This window comes from Taudactylus pleione, unplaced genomic scaffold, assembly GCF_031769625.1.
Source record: "Taudactylus pleione unplaced genomic scaffold, aTauple2 ptg000018l, whole genome shotgun sequence".
In the NCBI taxonomy this organism is placed as follows: domain Eukaryota; kingdom Metazoa; phylum Chordata; class Amphibia; order Anura; family Myobatrachidae; genus Taudactylus; species Taudactylus pleione.
The window spans coordinates 11197399-11222582 of NW_028284420.1; the positions used below are offsets into that span (position 1 = coordinate 11197399).

General features: G+C 42.3%; 1 protein-coding gene across 1 annotated transcript in view; it reads right to left on the reverse strand.

Annotated features, from left to right (window-relative positions):
* Positions 1-25184, reverse strand: part of SYCP2 (synaptonemal complex protein 2) — a 457471-nt gene that overhangs the window by 149437 nt on the left and 282850 nt on the right. Inside the window, exons 25-28 of the mRNA XM_088482789.1 lie at positions 19363-19399; positions 9701-9774; positions 7625-7682; positions 7353-7408 (exon numbers count right to left, since the gene is read on the reverse strand). Of these exons, the coding sequence (XP_088338915.1) occupies positions 7353-7408; positions 7625-7682; positions 9701-9774; positions 19363-19399 (225 nt within the window). The remainder of the gene's footprint in view (positions 1-7352; positions 7409-7624; positions 7683-9700; positions 9775-19362; positions 19400-25184) is intronic.

A 25184-nucleotide genomic window follows, 5' to 3' on the forward strand; every position in this document is an offset into this window, starting at 1 on the left:
AACTGCTATGTGGGCTTCCCACAGAGTCATTTCTTTGATATCAGGGGTCTTATTTATGGAAAAATAATCTTTGAGTAATTGGGAAATCTGTACGAAAACATCATTATTTTGTAAAAGAGAGTCATTTAGGCACCAGGAGGGAGGTAGAGAAATAGGAGAAAGACAAGACAAAGTAGAGGAGACTGGGGCATGGTCGGACCATGTAATGGAGTGTATATTTACCTCATTAATATGAGGAGTCATGGCCTGACCAACAAATATCATATCAATGCTGGTATATATTTTATGCACTTGGGAGAAAAATGTATAATCTTTGGTAAGAGGGTCTTGCACCCGCCAGGTGTCACACAATAAGTGTTTTTTAAGTAGGGATAGTAGGGCTTTAGAATTACGCTCTCCAACATAGGTCAATGAAGGTGGCAGTTGGTGGGATCTGTCATATGTTTGATTAAGAACTGTATTAAAATCTCCTGCTAAAATAACCTCTCCCTTACGGTAATGAGAGATTTTTGAATCTAGAGCAGCAAAAAAAGAAGATTGATTTATATTCGGGGCATAAACATTCACCAATGTATTATTTAACATACCCACTATAATAATAAACCTACCCCTCCTATCTCTGAACACAGGGCCTGATTCAGACCCGGTCGCAAGCACTGAGCGCTCGCAACCGGGTCGATGGTGGCCCAAAGCACATGCGCACGATGGAGCCGGCTCCATCGTGCGCATGTATTAGCTGCTCGTATTAGCTGTGGGTCCAGCTCTGAATCAGGGCCACGGTTTCTGGTTCCAATTGTAAATGACCTGCAACCAGAACTGCCACTCCCCTTTTTTTCTGTGAATGATCACATGCATTAAATACAACAGGATACCTTGAGGAACGAAGTTCAGGGTGGGAAGAACCTCGGAAATGCGTTTCCTGGAGAAATATCAAATCACCGGACATTTGCTTTAAATCAAAAAATAATTAGCAGATGGGGTCTTGAAGGGCGCACAGATGGTATTTAAGGCAAATTAGGTGTTTGTTTCTAAAACTAAATATATAGGAAATAGTCAACGTTTAAATAAGAACGTATTTAATATGTAATAAATTGTATATATAGATAAAATAATAGCATGAATAAATAATATTTAGACGTGCATGGGTATAAATGAAATGGGCAACATTTTAACAGATGTGGATGTTACCCAATTGAGAAAAAGAAAACATATTGAAAACACTGATATGAATACAATTTATTACATATTAAATACGTTCTTATTTAAACGTTGACTATTTCCTATATATTTAGTTTTAGAAACAAACACCTAATTTGCCTTAAATACCATCTGTGCGCCCTTCAAGACCCCATCTGCTAATTATGTTTATATCCTAGTGATTCAGGAAGGGATCACTAAGGTCTGTGGCAGCCAAAGAGTTACACCAAACCTAACACTGTTTTCCATTTACTCTGCCATTTTCTAACCCCCCCCCCCTTTTTCTTTCCCTCCTCCCCGTTTCCCATTACAACTAAGGAGATAGCGCAGGTACACCTGCATTTTTCTAATTAAATCAAAAAATAACTTGGTCCGCTTTTGTGGGCTATTTAAACCCTTAACATTGTAAGTTACAATACGAATTGACATTTATAATAAAAATAATAATAATCTATCAAATATAGCAAAAATTGCCTTCCCGTTCGACGTAACAATCAGAGAGAAAGGAAAACCCCATCTATACTTAATATGATTGTACCGAAGAACCTGGGTATAGTCCCGAAAGTCAAAACGCCTTTTAAGGGTCATAGGAGAGAGATCTTGAAAGACCATTAGGTGATGAGAGTCGAAGACACAATTGTCCCGTTCTCGTGCTGCGACCAGCAACCTCTCCTTCATCTTGAAGTAGTGGCAATGTAACACCACATCCCGTGGAGGAGTAGATGGTGCCAGCTTTGGCCGCAATGTGCAGAAGGAACTGCACTACTGGAGTGGCAGGTAGCAGGTGTTGAAAGAAGCGAATGAGGAATCTTCTATTTGGGCCGGTTCAATGGATTCAGGAATATTCTTGATCCGCAAGTTGTTCCGTCGGGCTCTATTCTGGATATCCTCCTGCTGATCTTGAAGCAAATGAATATCATCCTGCATAGCGGACAAAGAATGCTCCACCTCCTGTTGGAATTGGATCACTTCATCCATTTTATGTTTTATCTCGTCAGTGCGGGTTCCAAGCTCTGAAACCTCGGCTTTGAGACCAGAGACCGCTTTTTGAATCTCAGAATGAAACGCATTTGTAAGTAATTTCATCTCAGAAAGAATGGAGGCAATGCTATCTCTCATAAAGCCAGCCGGAGTTTCCGGTCCTGAAATATGAGCAGAAATGGAGGTAGCCGTAGACTTCTGAGATGTAGTCTGCATTTTATTTATAAAAGATGTAGATCAGCAGGGGGAGCCGACCTGCAAGGTTTAGGTATAATGAAAAGTCTGCAGATTTAAGATTAGGTCACGAAGCAGTGTGAAAACAACCAGAGTCAATAATATGACATCCATATATAGAGTAACTGTACACTCAGGGCCCGATTCAACCTGACTTCACTTCAGCAGGCAAAAACGGGAGTACCCACAGTGATCCCCCTTGTCTGGACATCATTAGGGGGGTGAAAGGATGTTTTCCCGAAAATTTCCATTTTTTTCACCGCTCCCAGTTTCGTCGGGGCCCGTTTTCATGTCCTTTGAAATTGAATACGGGGATAATAGGGTACGTGCGCGATACTTTTCCACCTGGACAACAGGCGAAGGAGGCGAAAAGTCTGGACTATTCGCCTCAAGTTGAATACGGGCCTATATATATGGATTAACATCATATAGATACCAGGATGTGTGCTTTATTGGAGTGTTTAATTCAAACAGCGAAGCCTCTGACAACTCAGGACACTTCTCATATTGTAACTGCGATATTGTGTTGGACAGACTTAACCTAATATAATATGTTTCAAGGGATTTTTTCAGTTTGAAATTTTATAGGTACTAAATAATTTAATTGTTTTTATATATGTAGTTTTAATAAATATTGTTTGTTTCTGGGAAGAGAAGCCATCTATCTATCTATCTATCTATCTATCTATCCTGACTGACTCATTGACCCAATAACACCCAGCCCAAACTTGTGGACCTAGAAACATGTAATTTGGGGAGTATATGCCTTCCATGACGTAGGCACCCACTTAGCAGAGATTTTTCGAAATTCGACTCCTGACAGGGGCTAAAATGTTTCCTTCCCCTGTGCAATGTCCTGACTGACTCATCAACGCCCAGCCTAAACCCCTTGACATAGAAACATGAAATTCAGGCAGTATTTTCCTTCCATGACGTAAGCACCCACTAAGCAGGGATTTTTCTAAATTCAACTCCTCAAGGGGGTGAAAAGTGGTAAAAATGTTTCCTCTTGACTGAGGTGATTAGGTGACAAAGCAACATGTCCCAAGTACTGTGGGACTGTAAGCTCATTGTCTAGGTCTAGTGGCGACTCCAGAGGTGGGGCTGCAAAGCAGTCCAATATTCAAATAGGGGAGTGTTTGACAGCATTTGGGGTGACAGTTGGTGTGGCTACCCCATTTGAATATTGGACAGCGCTGCAGCCTCACCTCTGGAGTCTCCACTGCTAAGGACTAAAAGAAATGTAATTTACTTACCCTTGATACTAGCACCAGAGGCATAAAATAAACTAAGCATATAAGTTAAATTAAGATGGTATAAAGGGAATGAAAATATGTAAGATCTACCCGGATGAAACTGGGTAAATCAGCTAGTATATCATATAGCAGTTATTTCTATTTTAATTGACATAAGTATTCCTAATACTCTATATCAGTGCAGACTAAACCTATCCTCTCTTTTGCTAATTGATTTACCAGTTGAATTAACAACCAGCTTTTTTAAACCTGCAGCAGATTTTAGTTTAATATACACTATACAACCCGTAGCATCAGGAATAAGGAGTATATTTATTTGTATACTCCCCACAGAGTTCTGTCTTTCTTTGGTAATTTGAAAATATACTCAAGAGGAATCCACACTACACCAAGGAGTCTCTCCTCGTTTGCTGTCCGGATGGAAAAGTCTCTAAAAGGAAATTCTGACTCATTCTGTTTATTGTTACCCTCAGTCTCTGTGGCTATATTTTTTGTAATTGTATTCTTATTCTTGACTTATTTTCACACCTTATATGCGATGCCTCTCATATATGTCCTCATGATTGTAAGTTTCCTTTGTCCCAATAAAAAATATTGTTAAAAAAAGAAAATCTATAATAAAGATATAATACAATGTGAAGCAATCGAAAATAAAACTGGGAAGGGGGTTAATATTTATGTTGCAGATGTAAAACTAACACAGGACTTAGTTAACAGGAATGATGACAATCATGAAGATATAATACAGTAGTTACTGAATGAGGATGGAGGGCTGGCAATCAGATGGAGGATTATTAAACCCCAAGTCTGTCCTGCAGTGAGCTCAGTGGCATCAGGGTTAGGTTGCCCCTTTCAATAAATATGTATGGGGCGAGTGACAGGTTTTCTGACCACTAGTTAGCCTTGATGTCATAGGGTGAGATTTGTTATTAAAGCTCTACCTCTGGTAATATGAGGCCTCTTTGTTTCACATTTTTCCATTCCTCCCGTTTGTTTGGTTTTCTTGTGTTTGGCGTGCAAGTAAGAACAGCATATGTTTGCTGTTGATAAAGCTATAAAGTTTTATTGGGTGTGCTCTCCTCATAAAGTTTGACATTACCCTTGCGGGAGTGAAGACACCATCCTCCAGTTGAGAGTAGAGTTGAACACCAGTGAGTAGGTTTGTTGTATGTGTGTTGTTTCCCTGCCCATTTTTCTTTCGACGCCATATGCTGTATATTTAATTGATTACCATTCAGACTAAATTTAAATTATTGTTGAAATAAAATGTAATAAATTTGAATGACGCAAAGTTGCCTGTCATTATTTTATTATACACTGTTTTAAGGTTGTATTTGAAGCATGTGGCTCAGGGCATTATCAGCCGTTAGGAAGTTTAATGTCTGCCAAGCAGTGCTCGAAGTGTGCCGGCATGAAACGGTATGTCATACCGGCACTTCACTTTGGCACCCGGCGCTGAGACTGTCACTGTCCCAGCGCCAGTTAACAAGCGGCTGTGCTGCCTGTTTACACTTGGCTCCGGCCACGAGCCAATCATGGCTTCGCGGACCGGTGGCCAATCAGCAGCGACCTGCAGCATATTGAATTTGGCCCCGGCCGCAAGTCAATCGGGGGCGGCTATGTGGCCGCCCATAATTGGCTGCCAGTCCGCGGCTGGAGCTAAATTCAATATGCTACGCCGACAAGGAGTGAGGAGAAGAGGCGGGAGTAGCGCCGGTCAGAACTTGAAGGTTGCAGAGCGGCACTGGTCAGCAGAGTGCAGTGCCGGTAAGCAGACTTCAGAGCGGCACTGGTCAGCAGGGTGCAGCGCCGGTAAGCAGAGTGCAGAGCGGCACTGGTCAGCAGGGTGCAGCGCCGGTAAGCAGAGTGCAGATTGGCACTGGTCAGCAGGGTGCAGCGCGGAGTAGTGTGTGCTGGAAGATGACCTAGGAGGGACTTGGAGGTGAGCTGGTAGCTGTGGCGTGAGGGCAGGTGAGCGGGTAGATGCAATGGGAGGTATGAGGGTAGGTGAGATGTGAAGGCAGGTGAGCTGGAGCTGTGCTGTGAGGTGGGAGGGCTGGTGAGCTGGGGCTGTGCTGTGAGGTGGGAGGGCTGGTGAGCTGGGGCTGTGCTGTGAGGTGGGAGGGCAGGTAAGCTGGGAGCTGTGATGTGAGCTGGGAGGGCAGAGGAGCTGGGAGCTGTGATGTGAGCTGGGAGGGCAGGTGAGCTGGGAGCTGTGTTGAGGGTGCAGGAGAGCTGTGCTGTGAGGTGGGAGGGCAGGCGAGCTGGGGCTGTGCTGTGAGGTGGGAGGGCAGGTGAGCTGGGGCTGTGCTGTGAGGTGGGAGGGCAGGTGAGCTGGGAGCTGTGATGTGAGCTGGGAGGGCAGGTGAGCTGGGAGCTGTGATGTGAGCTGGGAGGGTGGGTGAGCTGGGAGGTGTGAGGGCGGGTGAGCTGGGAGTTGTGCTGGGAGGTGTGAGGGCAGGTGAGCTGGGAGCTGTGCAGTGAGGTGTGAGGGCAGATGAGCTGGGAGCTGAGGAGTGAGGGCAGGTGAGCTGTACTGGGAGGTGGGAGGTGTGCTGTGAGCTGGGAGGTGTGCTGTGAGGGCAGGTGAGCTGGGAGCTATACTGTGAGCTCGGAGGGCAGGTGGGCTGGGAGCTGTGCTGAGAGATGTGAGGGCAGGTGAGCTGGGAGGTGTGAGGGCAGGTGAGCTGGGAGGTGTGAGGGCAGGCGAGCTGGGAGCTGTGCTGGGAAATGTGAGGGCGGGTGAGCTGGGAGCTGTGCTGTGAGCTGGGAGGGCAGGTGAGCTGTGCAGTGAGGTGTGAGGGCAGGTGAGCTGGGAGGGGAGGAAGTGGGGTTATGGAAATATAAGGGGGGCTCAGGATTGGGCCTGCCTAAGTAAAGCCTCCCTGATATTTCCATACCCCCACTTCAAAATTTCCACTTCGACCACTGCTGCCAAGCATATATTTGTAAGAGAAGAACAGAACAAATGGATAAGGTTCTTGTGTGGTATTAAGACCAGCCATCAGGGATGCCTTTTACAGTAAAATACAACATTTCAGATACCTTCTTTTTCATTTCAATATCAAATTGTGCAAAACAAAATCTCGCTTTTGCAGACTCTGCGTTCCCGCAGACATCTTTTGCATCTAACAGTCATCTACAAGACTATCATCCTACTGACTTGTTGAATGCATCAATCATCGATTCCTTGAGGAAGTTTGCGAGAACATGTGTGTAGGGTCTGCATGCGCTGAAAACAAGCTGTTGAATGTCCTTTGACCAAATTGAGCACCTGTACTTCACCACCAGTAAAGCAGGAAGTGAAAAGATGCATTAGGAGACTGACACCTCAGTCTATCACAACTCCCATCACCCGCTGATTAAAATGGACTACTGTGTCCAAAATACACTAGGTCATCTATACCACAGTATAACTGGTAATTTTTTAGTGGTAATTGCCAGAATAAATATTGTTCCTTATAACAATACATACTGTATGCATTTATTTTGGATTACAATATTATATTGAACAGCAGCAATAAATAAATTTTTGCATGTTTAATATCACACAAGAATTTTATCCACCTGTATTGGTCTTCTCTTAAAAACCATATCCATACTGTCATGCCAGGCCACCTATTGCCCACCGCTGCAAGATATTATATTAAAATGCAGGACATATAGTAAAACCAAAGGGCTTACTCTGCTTTGGACATTGCGTTGCTGCCTATTTGTTCTGACAGAACAAGTGATGATACCTAAAACAAAACAAAAAAATTGCAATTTAACATTTTAAAAATAATCATGTATTATTAACCACTGAACAGCCCCTTGTGTGTTTAACAAGTATTACAACTTCATCAAAACTGTTTATGCTAGGCAAACAAAACAGTTATTACTCTTGAGTTACTTCAGTTCATCTTCGATTTGAACAGCAATATTTGTATCCACTATAAGCTCATTATTTGACTTACCCCAAGTTCTACTGTAGGATCATCAGATTCTATAGAGTGAAAGCTGTAAACATCATCCCTGCCAATGAAATGTACAGTACATATTGAAATAATAATCTTATACTTTTTAATGACATTCATGCCAAATAATATTCAAGTTACTACTTTTAGGCATTGGAGGCATTGCAGCTATGTATCTTGCAAGACTGCCGGCCACAAATTTGCATGAGGAGCTCTGGGCAACTACACAATAACACAAACACACCACCGTCGGGTAGTACACACGTACTACCCGGTGGCGGTGTGTTTTTTATTTTAGCAGCCAATGAGAGTCTGAGAGTCGGACCACTACGGGGGGCACTGCGTAGAGGGGACCACCACTGGGGGCACTGCATAGAGGGGACCACTACTGGGGGCACTTTATAAGGGGACCACTGCTGGGGGCACTCCTGGGGGCACTGTATAGGGGCACTTCTGGGGGTATTGTATAAGAGTGCACTACTGGGGGCACTACTACAGGGGGCACTGCATAAGGGGTACTTCTACTGGGGACATTTCATAAGGGGCACTACTACAGTGGGCACTGCAAGAGGGGCACTACTACTGGGGACATTAATGTGCATATGGAATGGAAAGGAATGTTCCCAGAGTGGCGAGAAACAGAGGTGTCAGGTTGACACGTCCCCATTTTCAGTGGCCATGCCCCTTGTGGCATGTGGCCACGTCCACTTATTAGGCGCAAGCCCATACTTGTTTCTTAACTTGCCCTGAGCTCCAAATACCCTAGTTACACCACTGGGTACATGTATTGTAACAGAATATAAAAATTAAGGTCACTAAACATTTAACACCAAAATAGTTGCAGGTACAGTGGTTCTCAAACTTGCACACAAACAAAAGTAGGCGCTGGACTAATTCCACCTCAGTGGACTGAGAGATAGATCTGGAATGGATGGAGGACCAGGGGATTAATTAAATATAGAGCAGCCGTCATAGGATGGAGGAATCTGGAACCTCCCAAAAGTTACCAAAAGATCGAGAATAGAAAATGACAGGCGCTATAAATATTAATAAATTAATGTAAGAAAACCACAATATAAAATTAAAATTAAACACAGAACCAAAATTTAATAAATGAAACAAAAGATACAAGACAATGGATAATATAATAATATAATAATATGAATTAATAAACCTAAGACAATAAATAATGAATGTAAAAAATGGACAATGCTTATTGTAGATATAAATGTATAAAATCTGCACTGACCAGGAAAACGGATCTGTAGGATAACATGTGAGTAATGTAGCAATACACACAAAGTACATATGCTAACATATACACAGTAACAGATATCCTTAAATTATATCGTTAGTGGGTGACTCTTGAATGGTCCATAAAGCATAAATGTATCAATCACTCTCACACACCTATGGAAGAATGTTAATTAGTACACCAATATTGAGCATAGTTCAGCCTATATGGCACAGTGTGAATATGAAAAAGGACTCGCAATGTCCAGTAGTATTCTAAAAAAAAGTTAAGATATATAGTGTAGATTTAGCCCTTAGCGTTGGGTTGAGAGCTAAGTTTAGCAGATTTTATACATTTATATCTACAATAAGCATTGTCCATTTTTTACATTCATTATTTATTGTCTTAGGTTTATTAATTCATATTATTATATTATCCATTGTCTTGTATCTTTTGTTTCATTTATTAAATTTTGGTTCTGTGTTTAATTTTAATTTTATATTGTGGTCTTCTTACATTAATTTATTAATATTTATAGCGCCTGTTATTTTCTATTCTCGTTCTCAAACTTGGTCCTCAGGACCCCAAACAGTACTCATTTTCCAGATCACTCAGCAGGTACACAGGTGTATTCATTACTCACTGACATTTTAAAAGTTCCACAGGTGGAGCTAATCATTTCACTTCTGAATCTATGAAGAGACCTGGAAAACATGCACTGTTTGGGGTCCTGAGGACCGAGTTTGAGAACCTGTGCTTTAGTAAATATAATGTTGAACTACATAACTCATCATGGTGATGCGTAAAGGAATAGAAAACAATCAAATGAAAGACGGACTTACCAAGGCTCCTCTCCTTTGACCATGCATGATTCTTTATTTCCTTTGGGTTTTAAGTTTTTATTTTTCCCTTTCTCCTAGATATGCCAACACACAAATACTCGTACTTTAACAAAAGAGCAATAATTTTTTATTTAACAATAAAATGAATTGTTAAATTTGACATATTTTTGTTTCTGATCCCAAAAAACTTTTCCAGTAAAAACATCTATCAACACATAGCTGTATATATATCAGAAAACAAATACTTGCCCCATTATTATAGAGGTGGATGCATCCGATAAAGCATAGGATGAAGATAATTATACACCCTTGTGCTTTCTTTTCTAAAAGCCCCTTCTCATCAGAATAGAACTATGCATTAAGAAATTACAATATTTTAGCCATCTGCCTAGCTTTCAAAGAATGGCAATATCTACTTGAAGGACACAAATCTCTAGCACCATCTTTATGGATCATTGTAATTTGGAATTACTTCAAGACATTTAAAATGCTAGAGAAGCCAGACAGACCTTGGTCTTTGACCAGTTTAACTGCATTTACAATGTAGGCTCATTCCATATTAAAGCAGATGTCCCTCTCAGCTGTTTGACAACCAAGAGATGCAAAAACACACCACAAGGTCAGTTCAGAGCTACTCCCATACTCTTTTATTTTAGAGAAGACATGATGACCCGACAAGCCCTTTGCTACTCCATATGCTAGAAGGTTTTACTACATTTGATGTTACAGCTTAATGTTCATTATACCACTCAACTAGTTTTTCCTACCCCAAATTTCAACTTGAAATCTTTTGACATCACTACAATGGAAATACTGCTGGCATGGGTGTAGAAAAAAAGACTGCAAATTTAATAAGCTGGAATTACTGGTGGCCAACCATAACACATCATTATTCAGCACTATGTTTTAGATTTCTCTATATGCAACCTCCCAACATCAGCTGGTGGATTTTCCTCATGTTACCAATTCTCTCTTACCAATGGACCTATGAATTTCTTATTGTGAGGGTTAGTGTCAAGACATTTTAAGCCTAAATCTAGAATCAAGGTTGTCTATTTAACTCAAGATTTTGGAAAGCTTTTTGAACAAGCGCTTTGAGTAATATATGCCACTGGGATCCATTCTCATATTTTCCAAAATTATTGGCACAAAAGGATCTTATTTCAACCGATACTGCGGGATGCTAAATGTTTTCAGTTTTACAATAAAGGCAGAAAAAGTTATATTTTGTCATTGATGTGTCACGATACGTGGAAGCCTGGCTCTCACTTACCCGATCCGGTTTGTGCTGGTCTCCCAGGCCAGCGGCAGTCCCACTGTGGGACTGTGGGCCTGATTCAGTGGTGCTCGCTATTTGCGAACGCTCGCTCTGACTCAGGGCAGATTTAAAAAAAAAAAAAAAAAAATCCGCCTCCAGGCCACTCGCATAGCTGTGGGTGACCACCCACACCTTTTGCGAGCGGCCTGGCGATGGTCGCAATTATCGGGCTTGCGACGAGACCCTTGTGGTAGGGTCTCGGTTCCCACAAGCCCGAGGGAACTTCCTGCTCTAATAGAGCTGGAAGTTCACTACTGACATCACGAATGGTGTCAGTAGGGCCGCCCACAAACGGCAGGTGTTCCTTCGGGAACGCCTCCGTTTGTCCAGCCATCCCCCCTCCCAGCCTACAAAACGGGGCAAGTTGTCAATCAACATTGACAGCCGCACCGTTTTGTAGTGAGCCCCAGAGCGAGTGAAGCCCCGGAGCGAGTGAAGATTTCGACGCCTATCATTAGACCCCTGCCAGGATTAGACAGTCGGGAAGCCGGCGGTCGGCATTTCAACCGTCTGCTTCCTGACTGCATCCTGCTTTGTATGCTCACACGTACCATCCACATGTGATTTATTTACATATTTATTTTTAAAAGAAATAAATTCACCACCCGATCTGTCTCAGTGCACAGACCACTGTCCTATCTTTCAGACAATCATGAGCAGCAGTACTGTAAATCAGAATTTCATATAGATTGTTTAAAAGTAGTGTCAATAGGGAGGAGGGGGGGCAGCACTCTCTCCTGCCCAGGGAGCTAAAATGCCTAGTTACGGATATGCTCCACACTAACCAAACATTATAGTATTGTGAAATTGGATATTATTATGTATTATTAAGAGAACACAGACTTTCTGGTAGACCTATTTTTTGTTCAATGCATGAGAGCATTGTGCTATGCAATACATGACAGCTTTCTTATACCAATGACGTGCCTAGTTTTTCAGATGCTATTTGAACAAAAGGATGTTTAGTTAAGTGCAAGATATTTTGTTCAGTTACATTATTATGTTTAAAATGTTATATGTTTAGAAATCAATACAAGCTTGCCATATACGTTTTAGATATTTTCTTATTTTGGATGATAAATACTAATTATACCTTATTTTGTTTGGTTTTATTTGTGTGCGGGCTGACTGAAAAGTAATGAGACTGCCTCTGTTTTTCTGTCCCATAGGGGGACGTGGTAACACTATGCTGGATATTGAGAAGCGTAGTCTACTTTGTACGTTTCGTCATGGTGGATGAGGAAGACGTGTCTGTGAGATTACGTCAGAGATGTGTGATTGAATTTTGTGTTAAATTTGGAAAAAGCGGAAATGAAACTCATGAAAGGGTACGGCAAGCATACGGTGGAGAAACAATTAGCCGTGTTGCCATATATCGGTGGTGAAAGTACTTCAAAGAGGGTAATACGCGAGTGACTGATGAAGCACGTTCAGTTACAGATGTCAACATTGCCAAATCCGCGGAGATAATGCAAAATGACAGAGAGTTAACTTTACACAAACTATCAGCTTCACTTTGAAACGGGTTCAAAATATTGTGACAAAGGAACTGAAATGCATCACGTGTGTGCCAGGTGGGTACCCAAAAAATCTCACAGAAGAGCAGATGCAACGACGAGTTGAATCATGCGAGAACACCGTTGAATAGGATACCCGATTCCTGACATTGATTGTGACTTGTGACGAATCGTGGATTCGTCATTATGATCCGGAATCCAAACAACAGTCCAGTGCATGGAAGAATTCGCCTACGCCCCCAAAATTATGTGATTCCTTTGGTGTGTAAAGTCATGCTTCTGCTGTTCTTTGATGCGCATAGTATGTTCCTACAGCACTGGGTTCCCCATGGACAGACAATTAATGGTGACTACTATGCAAATGTCCTGAAAACCCATCTGTGTGGAGCCATGAAGAAGAAAAGACCACATTTGCTGAAGAAACAGCGGTTTTTGCTCCAAGACAATGCCCGACTACAAGTTGCTGCTGTTGCACTGGCAGCACTGACTGAAATTAATGGGACAGCATTGGAACACCCAGGGCATTCCCAGCCCTGAAAAAACAACTGCGCGGAAAGAAGTTCTCAACAGATGATGAAGTGAAAAATACCACGTCTACAACACTAAAAGTGATGTCACAAAACAGTCTACTGCATGTGTTTGAATCATTGTTGAAACGCTGCAAAAATGTATTGAATGTGAAGGACGCTACTTTGAAAAATAAAAATGTTCAGATCCTGTGGAGTCATCTGATTCTGAATAAAAAAATCAGTCTTATTACTTTTCAATCAGCCCTCCTACTTAACCATTCTTTTTTTTTATATTAACCTTTCTTTCTCATATTGCTTTCTTTGTATGTGTCTCCTTCCATATTATGGTGTATGATAATATTATGAGATACTGACATTGTATATAATAAAAATGTTTTTAACACACTTGAGTAATATATAAGATAAGTAGAACACTAAATAATAGTGGGAAATAAATAACAGGGAGGTAGGACAATGTGTCAGAATACTGAGCTCCCTTGTCAGGTACTGTACGGTACATTGTTGAAATTAAATGAATTCGTAATGATTAAATTATAGCTGTTACTGTTTGGATTGTGACTGACCTCTTTCATCTGTGAGATGTCATGATAATGTTACCATCTCATTTCTAGAACACTTGTGAAATGTTTTAGGTCAAAGTATAGAGACCATTACATTATAAAAACGTGGCAATATACATCAATTAATCATGAAAGCTCATTATATCAGATATATCCCATTTCCCATATTGTACATTTACCATATATGCAACCAAAGCATACAAATATTTTAAAAGGCAAACCACTCCTGAAGAACTGTAGACATAGCCAATACAGTCAAGGGAGGTAAGGGGACAATACTATATTCACCAATCATTACATATAGAAGGAAATCTTGTGAAGCTATCAGGAATCCATGATAATGCCTGGCTAAACATACTGAATTGCATCTTTTTACCCCAAAGCAGTTTATAATTATTATCTCCAGGGGTTCACTCAAAATAATCAGTATCATACCTCTTTGAACTCCTATTTTTTTCCAGCGTTTACGCCTTTACCATAAGCTCCATTACCTGCATCCGATACCTGTCTTCGTCAATTTACTAGGAACTGGAAAAAAATTCTGTCCTCCCTCCTGCATGCCTTCTCCTCCTGGTCCTATGCAGATCACAGATGTCAGGCCTTTCCCAATCTTAACCCAGAGGATCAGGTCTGGCTCTCCACCTGGAATTTGAGGCTTAAGGTGCCCTTAATGAAGTTTGCTCATGCTTCATCATCCATTTCCCATTAAGCAAGTAATCAATCCTATGGCCTACAAGTTACAACTACCATCTTAACTACGGTTGCCCAACTTATTTCAGATCTCATTGTTGAAGCCACTCAACCGGTTTCATTCTACTCTTCCTAAATCTTCCAAAGTTCAGACACAACGAGGAATCGAATATGAAGTTAAGAAGATCATAGATCCTTGCTTGTGTCATGGTCACTTGCAATACCTGATCTACTGGAGGGGCTAAGGACCAGGGGATTGAGCCTGGATAGATTCATTGGATGTAATTCACTGGATACTGCACCCAGCAACCATTGTGCTGGGCGCAGTATCCAGCTCTACAGTATTCAGTACCTGCAAGCACTACCTTGCAGCACCAACAACCATTGTGCTGGGTGCAGTATCTAGTATTTAGCTCCACAGTATCCAGTACCTGCTAGCACTGCAATGCAAGCAACCATTGTGCTGGGCGCAGTATCCAGCTCCACTATATCCAGTACTCGTGAGCACTACCTAACAGCACCAGTAACCCTGGTGCTGTGCACTTTCCACAGGATTTCGCTTGTCGCATCTTCCATATGGCACAACTCCCGAGTCCGCAAAGCATTACCACATGCACCGTTTCCATATGAAACCTAATCAAGCTTGCCAGTTTCCTACATGCAGCCTCCAGTCCAGACCAACCCAAGGGTCCTGCTCCGAATCCAGTAAATCCTCTTGTGCTGACAGTTTGTTCTGGTCCATACAGAGTCTAGCAAGCCGGTTGAAGAATCAGAAAAGAACCCAGAGGAAAGTTTCTCCAGGAGCTTTTATCCCACCAGTAAATCCTCCAGTTCCGATATTGCCATAGGACAATGCGAGGTAGAATCATTGAACCCTGATGCAACATTTAAACCATAATATCCTGGATAAAATTTAAAGCAGTGGGAAAATTTCACAAAATGGGGTATTAATAAATAATAGGTTATTGTGATATTTAATCCAATAAAGTATAAACCACTATATGAGGTGTAAAAAAAATAACAATGACATTAAACAATGAACATGTAAAATCAAGACTAACTGTAATACAAAAAAAGACACAAAAATAAAAGTAAAAGGAAATAAATATTCTTCTGCTCCAAAATTGCTACGTGTTTTTAGGACACTTTGTTCTCTTTCTCAGGCAATACTGAAAACAGATTACACTATTGTTCACACAACCACCAGCTGACAATGGTGTTATATTTCCCAATACCTATACATCGGGAATAGGTGATTAAAAATGCACCCATTGTACCCTAATACCGTTTGTCTGGCATACATAAGCACAAGTTCTTTTAATTTTTGGTACCCACCTGGAGGAAAATTATAACAGAAAAGATCATACCCAGAAATAACACATTTTGGGGGCTAAGAATAGTGCCAGACCATGACACTTCTTCGACACATCACTTTCAGGAGCTTGGTTGAATGCGCCCCTGATCCTTAGTTGCAAAATTTTGGACTCTTACACCCCTTCTCCATTTCACACAAGTTCACCAACCCTTTTTTAGATATATGGGGAAATGTGAGAGCCCTCTGTGGTTGAGTTTTTAATATTCAACCATATCAGGGCATGATCTGATATGGCAATTGTCTCTATCTCTTTGGCTCTATTTCAATCATGTAAATAATGTAAGGAGGAAGATACTAAATGATAGCATAACCATGAGGCAGACTGGAAAGTAAAGTAAAAGCTAGTGCATTCAAATGTCTAACTCTCTATAATTGTGATATACTTGATTCCAATAGTCACATGTGGCGGTATGTTTAGCGTTGGTGGCTCACCTGTTCAGAACTCGGAGCACTTACTTTGAAAAATTGGTTTAGGGATATGGGTACTGGGCATTCGCAGTCAATGTCCGTTGATGTAGAGGAGAGGATGGAAACAGATGGAGAGCAGTGAGCACAGGTGCAGTGGCTGATGGTGTTTCTGACTCCTGAGTTCAGCCTCCTGATGCTAGAAAAGGCATCTAAACCTGGCATTCTTTGCTAGTTGATTAGTCTCTAGTTCCTGAGATGGTGGAGCATCTCGCTAATCTGTTTGTCTGCTGGTTTAACTATACCTTCTGTTCACAATTACCACCCAGCTCGGTTTCTTCAGTAAACTCTGTTTGATAAACTAGTTAGTGCTATTCGGAATCCATCTCTGCTGGAAGATCCCATCTGCTGAATGAGCTATGTAACAACTGTTTGGACTTGTTAAACCGACAGAACATGGGACTTTGTAAACAGAGTTGCTTCTGCTTCTCCCTCGCTTGACTGCTGGATAACCTACAGTATGCAACAGATCATAGGACTTTCTAAATAGACTTAGTTCTGCTTTTCTCCTTGCCTGGCTGTTGTATAACCTGTGTAACAGACCTTTGGACTTGCAAAATGGACTTGTTTCTGCTGTGACCTTATTTGGTTCCTCCTATTGCATTTGTTTACAAGTGTTCGACTCTGATGACAATTATGGTAACCCTTCACACAGGTGAGCAAATTATTACTAATATTGCTCACCATTATAAAGTAAGTATTGTTTTTTTTTTGTGTAAGCGGCACTATGGGGGCATTACCATATAGGCACTGCTATAGGGGCATTACCATATGGGCACTACTACAGGGGCATTACCATATGGGCACTACTACGGGGCATCACTATATGGGCACTACTACAGGGGCATCACTATATGGGCACTACTACAGGGGCATTACTATATGAGCAGTACTGCAGGGGCATTACCATATGGGCACTCTAGTACAGGGGCACTACTGCAGGGACATTACCTCAGCGGGCATTACTATAGGGGCAGTGCTTCAGGGGGCATTACAATGGGGGAATTACTAGGGGGGGGCGCGCCAAATTACTGTCTTGCCCAGTGTGACAAAAATCCTAGTTTCGGCCCTGATCATTATAACACCTACTGTATCTTGGTCTGAAGCTTAACACCTGAATATGCCCTGCTAATATCCAAATAGGTTGGTGTAACTTTGTTACAATTATCTGAAACAAATATGTAGAGTGCTTTTCATATATATATTGTGAACACAAATTACAAAATAAAGGGGCCAATACATCTAATGCTCTGATTCCCCGTTCTGCCGATCCGACCCAATCCGCCGATTCTCACCATTTTGGTGTTGGGAATCAAAATTTTTCAACATGTTGAAAATTCCTGATTCCCCGACCCTGCAGTCGTAAAACGGGGAATTGCTGCGATAGTGGCTAGACGTATGAGCCCCTTAAGCACCCATGTGATCTTAAAAATGGGAGTACACAACTGTTCAAATATATTTCTCAATTTTATTGAGAAAAGAGATATTTTTTACCAGTTTTATGGAGGAGTACATATCTCTAATATTAAGCTAACAAATTAGAATTGTGAACATGTCAGCTCGCTAGGCTATAATATGCAGAGAACAATAGAAGACCAGAAAAGTGCTCTCTCAATAAGGTTATTTATCACCTCCTTCAGCCAACTGCCACAACTAAAAACCCACCTCAGCATGTACCCAAAGTGAATACAAAAGTAAATGTACCAAGGTGAACAAAAATACTTTTTTATTGCTTACCTGCAAATATAGAAAAGATTTTGGGACAAACTAAACTAACATTTACAGACAAGGTGACTATGAGCCGCAGTTAATTATTAGGATAGTCTCCAAACTATTAGTTCAAATAGAAATGACTGCCTTAACGAGTAACAAGTACAGCGGAAAGGAGACCAATTTTGTACTAACAAACACCAACAACATAGTGGGGCTGAACATGTGGGCCTACTTAAACAGAAGGGCCCCTGTCACCAAGAAAAGCAAGGAGTTTCGGCAACTTTGAAGAAAATAATTTTTCTAGAGCGGCTCCTTTGATCTGGTTTTGGAGAGCTACAGACAACATCATATTAATACACAGGGTTTTGAGCATATTAGGCATTTTCAATACTGCTCGGACTATAATTGATTATACCCTTCACCTCATGTGATGCTCTTGAAACAACAGGTTCTAGAGTAAAGCAGAGTAAATAATGAGCAGAAAAAGACGGCTTTAGGCTGTCAGAGCTGGGACTTCTGTATTAAAAGTTTCCTTTTATGATCAATTATGAGGAGAAGACTGCAATTCAGATGCAAACATCTTTTCAACCTAAGGTGGTTTCTAAATTTCATTGCAATCAGGACATTGTGATTCCAGTGTTATGAAGGAATCAGATCATGGAGGAAGATAGTCATTTTTATTCATTAGTTGTTGTTAGTACACTGTGATCTGTGAATAGTAAACAAATGTTTAGGAACACAGATGGTATATTAGTGGTAAGGTATGGGTGGATTGGCATGGTGCTTCAACTGAACAGCTCAGTTGGGCCACTATTGGACTTCTGTGAACAATTTTACAAAGGTTTAATGATTTTTTTTGCATCCAAATATGGCATATTTGCCCAGAAGGTATCAAGCACAGCTGTCCAGTGAGCCTACCCACCAGGAATGGGCAAACTTGAGATATCTCGTCAGTTCAGTGTCACCCATGAAACTGCATTTGTATACTTACTATACATTTTGTTTTCTGAATTGACTAAGGGTGCACTGAGAGTCGACTCTGATTAGGCTTTAATTTTTTCAGAGGTAATGACATTACTCTCACTGGTTCAGCCGTCTGGAGCTTGGTTAAAAAAGTAACAGTGCCTGCAGGACGGGAAAATAGAGGAGGGAGGAGCAAAATGATTGCGAATATTTTTAATGTGCCAAATAGAGTATATAGACCAGTGGTCCAATGGCCCTCAATGGATTAAAAAAAAAGAATTTAATGCAAGTGTAAAAATCACTAAGTGATTTTGCAGTCTTTTTCTGTACAGTAAGCATTATGACTTTCTTTGTCATATTTAACTTATGTCTTTGTGTTCTTAACAAACTCACATGTCAGTAAGGCTTGATGGTTACACTTCTGCATTTAAAGCAGATAACTGTTGTGTTTACAATAACTCTGATTACATTAGGGTGAGTTTGTATTTGGAGGTACATCATTGAGTAAAGGGATAGAAAAAATAAACTTACCTTCTTTGTATGACTGTTGTTTTTACTTAGAATTTGCCTGAAACATGACAAAAATGAACATTAGTCTTCATTCTAAATTATATATAGGCCACTCTTGCAGGTAGGACTATGGTAGACCCATCCTGTGGAAGCAGGGGCGTATTTCCCTATTGGCCAGGATGGCACTCGCCAGGGGCACCAGCCAGTTGGGAGGCGCTGGCACGACCCGGCAGTGCCACCCGTGGCCAGCAGTAGCGAAACCCCCCTGACGGACCAAATTGTTTTCTTAGAGTCAGGCCACCCACCCTAATCAGAGCTGCCCGGCCAATGCCTGTTTAGCTGTCAGTGCTTCCGCGTCATTCCACCTGACGCGGAAGCACTGACAGCTGAGCTGGCAGGGTCCGGGAAGCGCGCCTGTGCTGCAGTTCAAGACCTTTCAGAGGGAGCATGTCATCGTGGGAGAAGGCGGATCATGGTCGCCCAGCAGCCGGCACCTAGGAGGAGGTCCAAGTAGCAGAGCCCACACGTGTGTGTGAGTTTGTAAATATGCTTTGTGAATGCTATGTGTGTTGTACTGAATGTTGTGTGTGTATGATCAGTGTTTATATTTTATATATATATATATATATATATATGTGTGTGTGTGTGTGTGCTTTTCCTCCTAATTAATACTTGCCTCTGCCACTATAAGGCGCCTGTCCTTGTCCTATATATATATATATATATATATATATATATATATATATATATATAGGAACCCCCCAATAAAAATTCATGCGTTCGCCACTGGTCAGTTCTGTCAAAAGTCTGATCTCTCAGTCATAAGCATCATTGCAGGACAGTGAGGGAGGGGAGGGGGGCCATTGACACTCGTACAGCCATTACGGTGTCTGTTTACTAACTGCCAATGGGATGGGGGGCACCAGGGGCGCTCTAGATACACCCCTGTGTGGAAGGTACAAACTGGAAGGGCAGGGCCACAACTTTTTTTCTGCGATTCACATTAAGAGTCATGACGCAGTGCTACACTAATATGATTCCTGTCATCATACCCACATCCCCATCCACTTTAAGAGAGAAGTGGGTGGCATGCGGAGAGTTGTCAACTAACTCAGGAGCTTGGGGAACTCCCCCCTATTCGTGTGTCTCCCTGAAATTCTGGGAGGGTAAACAAGTATGATATAAACTACACAAAACTAATTTCCAGGGACACTTGGATTTAAGCACACCAGTAATGCCAAGTGTTCTTTTGTATATTGCACTGATAAACTCTAAAAGACCCAGCTTCCAGAATAATGTTTTAAATGCAAAAAAGACACAAAATTTTCCTATTTTGCACATACAGGGACAGATTTAAAATTGGACGTCCATTTGCTGCATGTAAATATTAGTTTCACATAAGAAGTCACACATTAGATGCGCTCAACATACAACTGGATATCGAATTACAGTATCTTATACAATACTTGTGTTAGCATGCGCTTTAGTGAGGGCATTTACATGTAAGTTTAGTACAGAAAGGGCATTGAAATGCAAGTCAAACACACTCCTTCGAGATTTGTCATAAATTAACTTAAATGTATCTAAGATATAAGCGGAAAGAGGTGATTCTACATTAAATTAATTTAAATTCATCAGAAGACTTTATTAATTTTCAATTTATGTGAACCAGCTATATGTGGGTGATATGTCCCTTATTTGAGGACAAAGGATATTCCACCGGTATTTTTACCTCAGTGATACTGAGAACGTTACTGCTCTCTATCAGAGGCAATATAGTTTATTTCTGCATATAGGTATTTTCTTAACTTTGAGATATTTCTCTAGCATACAATCAAGAGTAGTGAGTTTCTAAAGCCACACACAATATAATTATGTGTGAATAATCTAGCTATACTAATTAGTGTTGCAGACACCAGGAGATAATATCAATCTCTCATCTATATCAAAGATTGCTTTAAATATTTTGCCACTTTTTTAAAGATAGGATATAGTTACATTTTATAAGTATATATTTTTTTGTAAGTCTGTCTTTTTTTTGTACAACTACTCATGCACAGATGTGTCTTAGCACATCTTTGCTGCAGTCACGCTAAACAGCCCCCTCTCGACGCACAAGGTCCCGTCAGACTTTCCTAGCACTGGGCATCTTAAGTGATGCTACTAGGATGCACCAGACTGTGCTGATTAATTTGATATGCAAAACATAAATATCTGTGTGCGACTGAGGGGCTGCTTTAGCAGAGGACGGAATTGCAAAGCCACACAAGCAGCTTTGCAATTCTGTCCTTGCAAATATGCACATGCAGCAGGAGGTGTCTGACACCCCCTGCTGCATTTGCGATCCCAGCACTGCTGGATGGCACCTGCCAGCTGAGTAAGCCTCAGCTTACACAGGCTAGCCGGCTTGCAAGGCCAGGAAACTGAGGCCCTGATTCAGAGCCGGACGCTCTGACAGAGCGCTTGCTATAAATCAGGGCCATACCTGCTCCTTTTTGGAGCGGCCTCCCATAGGAACGCCACCGTCTGGGCAGCCACGCCCCCTGGCACGCCCACCAAAGGGGGCGTGCTGTCAATCACCATCGACAACACGCCCCCTTTGGTGCGAGACTCTTAACGACGGCTTGGCCGTCGTTATTCGGGTCCCACGCATGCGCACGACGGAGGCGCCTCCGTCATGCGCATGCGCACTTGGGCACCATCGACTCGCTTGCGAGCGCTCAGCAAACGCGAGCGGGTCAGAATCAGGCCCTGAGTCCGTGGATGCAGATCCTGGCCTTGCCACTCTCGGAAAACGGGGACAACACGCCCCCGTTTCTGGGAACGCAGGGGGTCCCCGCACCACCTCGTAAATACCTCTGCTGTCAATCAGGCAGAGGCATAGCAGGGGCTGCGTGCGATCACACAGGACCCGTTCTGCACATGCGCAGAACGGGTCTTGCGCATGTGCAGATTCCCGATAATCGGGAATCTGTACTTACGTGCAATGCTGAATCAGGCCCTGAGTCTTTGAATCAGCATACAAAGTACTGTGATGCAATGGACGCAGCATATCAAATTAATCAACACAGTCTAAAAAGCAGAGCCGTAACTAGACTTTTTGGTGCACTGTGCCAGAGAGACTATTGGTGCCCCCCCCATTTTTATATAGGGACATAAGATTCTGCACCTAAAATGGGCCATAGCCTCATGGGGAATGACCAGGGAAGAGATAGGGGAGACCAGGAGCTGCTGGGGATAAAAGAAGAGGAAGCTACAAGTGAGAATTATAATAAACAGGAAAATTGGCAGGCCCAAACAGCAGCCCCTGCCCTGTGGTGACCTGTGCCATGGCACGGGTCGCACTACCCTAGTTACGGCCCTGCCAAGTAGCATTTTCAGCAAAAAAATAGATGCCCAATGCTAGCAGAGTTGCATGGGACTTGGCAGCTCACTCATGCCAGGTAATTTGTGATGCGTGGCGTAATGAGGATAGATGTAGGAGGACACATCTGTATCTGAGATGTGCCTTTTATGAAGCATACATGCCAATAGGCCTGTGCCAATTTCAATTATATTATAACTGCCTTGTTTTTCATGGAATGTGTATGGTGAGGCATTTTGTAGAATGCTGAGGCATTTTGTAGATTACCCAGGACATAAAGCAGAGACGGAATAAGGGAGGGGCACAGGCAGCAAATAACCCCGGGCCCCCCTCTCACAAGAGGCCCTCCTAGACCCGTAGGAACCTGTCGGCCCCACAGTCACGCAGCTGCATTGCGGCAGTCATCGGGGAGCGAGCCAGCACTGTTGCTGCTCTGTGGTGTGCTGCGGTGAGAAAGCCTCTAACTCTCCCCTCCCGGCCGAGGCTCCGCCCCTTCTCCGTGAAGCCCTGCCCCTTTCTCTCCTTTTCCCTATGTCTGGACTCCTCCTCCCCTAGTCTAAACCCAGTCCTCTCCCCTTCTCACCCTTTCTGTATCATCCTGTCTCTCCCCTCCTCCAGAGCTCTACAGTCTTCTGAGACCAGGCATGCTACTTCCAGATGAGGGAAATATACAGATGTGCCCACACACATCTATCCTCCATGCGCTACAAGTTGCGCCACACATAACGCGGGAGCTCAGTGTGACTTGGTAGCAGCAAGCTCCTTTTTACCTTCAAATGCCTCTTATTCGCACAACGATGCGAGTAGGTAGCACAAGCTTCTGCTGATTAAAATTATATGCAGCATGCCTATATTCTGTGTGTGACTACGGGCTAAATGCTATGTTACAGTGTTACAGCCACTAACACTATATAATTTTAATCAGCAGAAGCTGCTTGTGCTATCTATTCGCGAAACTTTGTGTGAATAAGACGCATTTGATGATAAAAAGACACACAAAAAGACGCTCACGCTACCGAGTCATGCCACAGCATGGCGCAACTAGAAGGGCTGTTTAACGTACAAGGAGGCTAGATGTATGTGGACCCATCTGCATACGGGGTGTTGTGGGGGGCATATTAATGCAGTCTAGGGGTGGGGTGTATTAATGTTATCGGTGGGGGTAATGTTAATGGGATGGGGAGGTGTTTAAATATTATGGGTGGTATATTAATTATGGGCGGTATATTACTGCGATCTGGGTGGTGGGGTGGGGGTGTAATAATATTATTGGGGGAATATTACTGCTATCTGGGTGGTGGGGGTGTAGTAATACTGGGTCTGATTCAGAGGTGGATGGATCTGCAGTAGCAGCTGCGGTCGGTAGGCATCCTATTAAGACATCCACTGGCCACAATGCAAATCCACTGATTGAACATCGGCTTCACCATCAGACATTAGAGCAACCCTGTGGTTGCTCAGAAGATCTGCTGGATGGTGTCCTTGACACTGACACGCCCTTCGTCTTTAAAGTCACCGCCCAGGAACAGCTATAGAAATTACATAGATTGCTCAGATCTCTGTGCAGTTCCGATATGCATCCCTGGAGGTAACCATCAGGAAGCTTGAGCATGGCGCCCAATGTTTGACTAGCTGCGTACACCTCTGAATTAGGCTCACTATGTGGACTGAGGGGTATAATAATACCATCTGGAAGCAGATAATGTTGTACGTATAAACTTATATATATATATATATATATACACATTAGGGATGTGTAGGCTCGGATAGGTTCGAGTTTGCACGTGGAGTTCGGATTTTTCCCTCCAAAAAAACGGAACTCAGAAAGAGGCAAAATGTCATCTTACATGGACGAACATCATCATTCCTGGACAAAGGTCCAGGAATGATGATGTTCGTCCATGTAAGATGACGTTTTGCCTCTTTCTGAGTTCCGTTTTTTTGGAGGGAAAAATCCGAACTCCACGTGCAAACTCGAACCTATCCGAGCCTGCACATCCCTAATACATATACACACACAATCATACACAGCCTATGGTGCTTATTAATTACATTGGTCCCACTAGACATGATGCTAGGATTCACACCTTTACATCTCATGCAGATCTTGTGACGGACTTAGAAAACCAACTATACAGAAAAGGGGATCGGTGGATTGGAGCAGATGTACTCAGCAGTAAGTAACTGTAAAAAAAAAAAAAAAATATATATATATATATATATATATATATATATATATTTGTACACACACACATACCTCTTTAGCAGGGACCCCCTGTCTGAAGTGCCCCGGGCCTCCCATAGCTTTAATCCGGCCCTGATATAAAGTTTGCTTGTGACATACAGTATTTAACAAAAGAGTAGGGGCCAAATGTAATGGGCTGCGATTTTGTTTTTTTTGTTAGTTTGACAGTAAATTTGCATGTTTTGGCTAATCACATATGTAATACAGTGTGATAACAGGCTTTTTCGCTTTTTC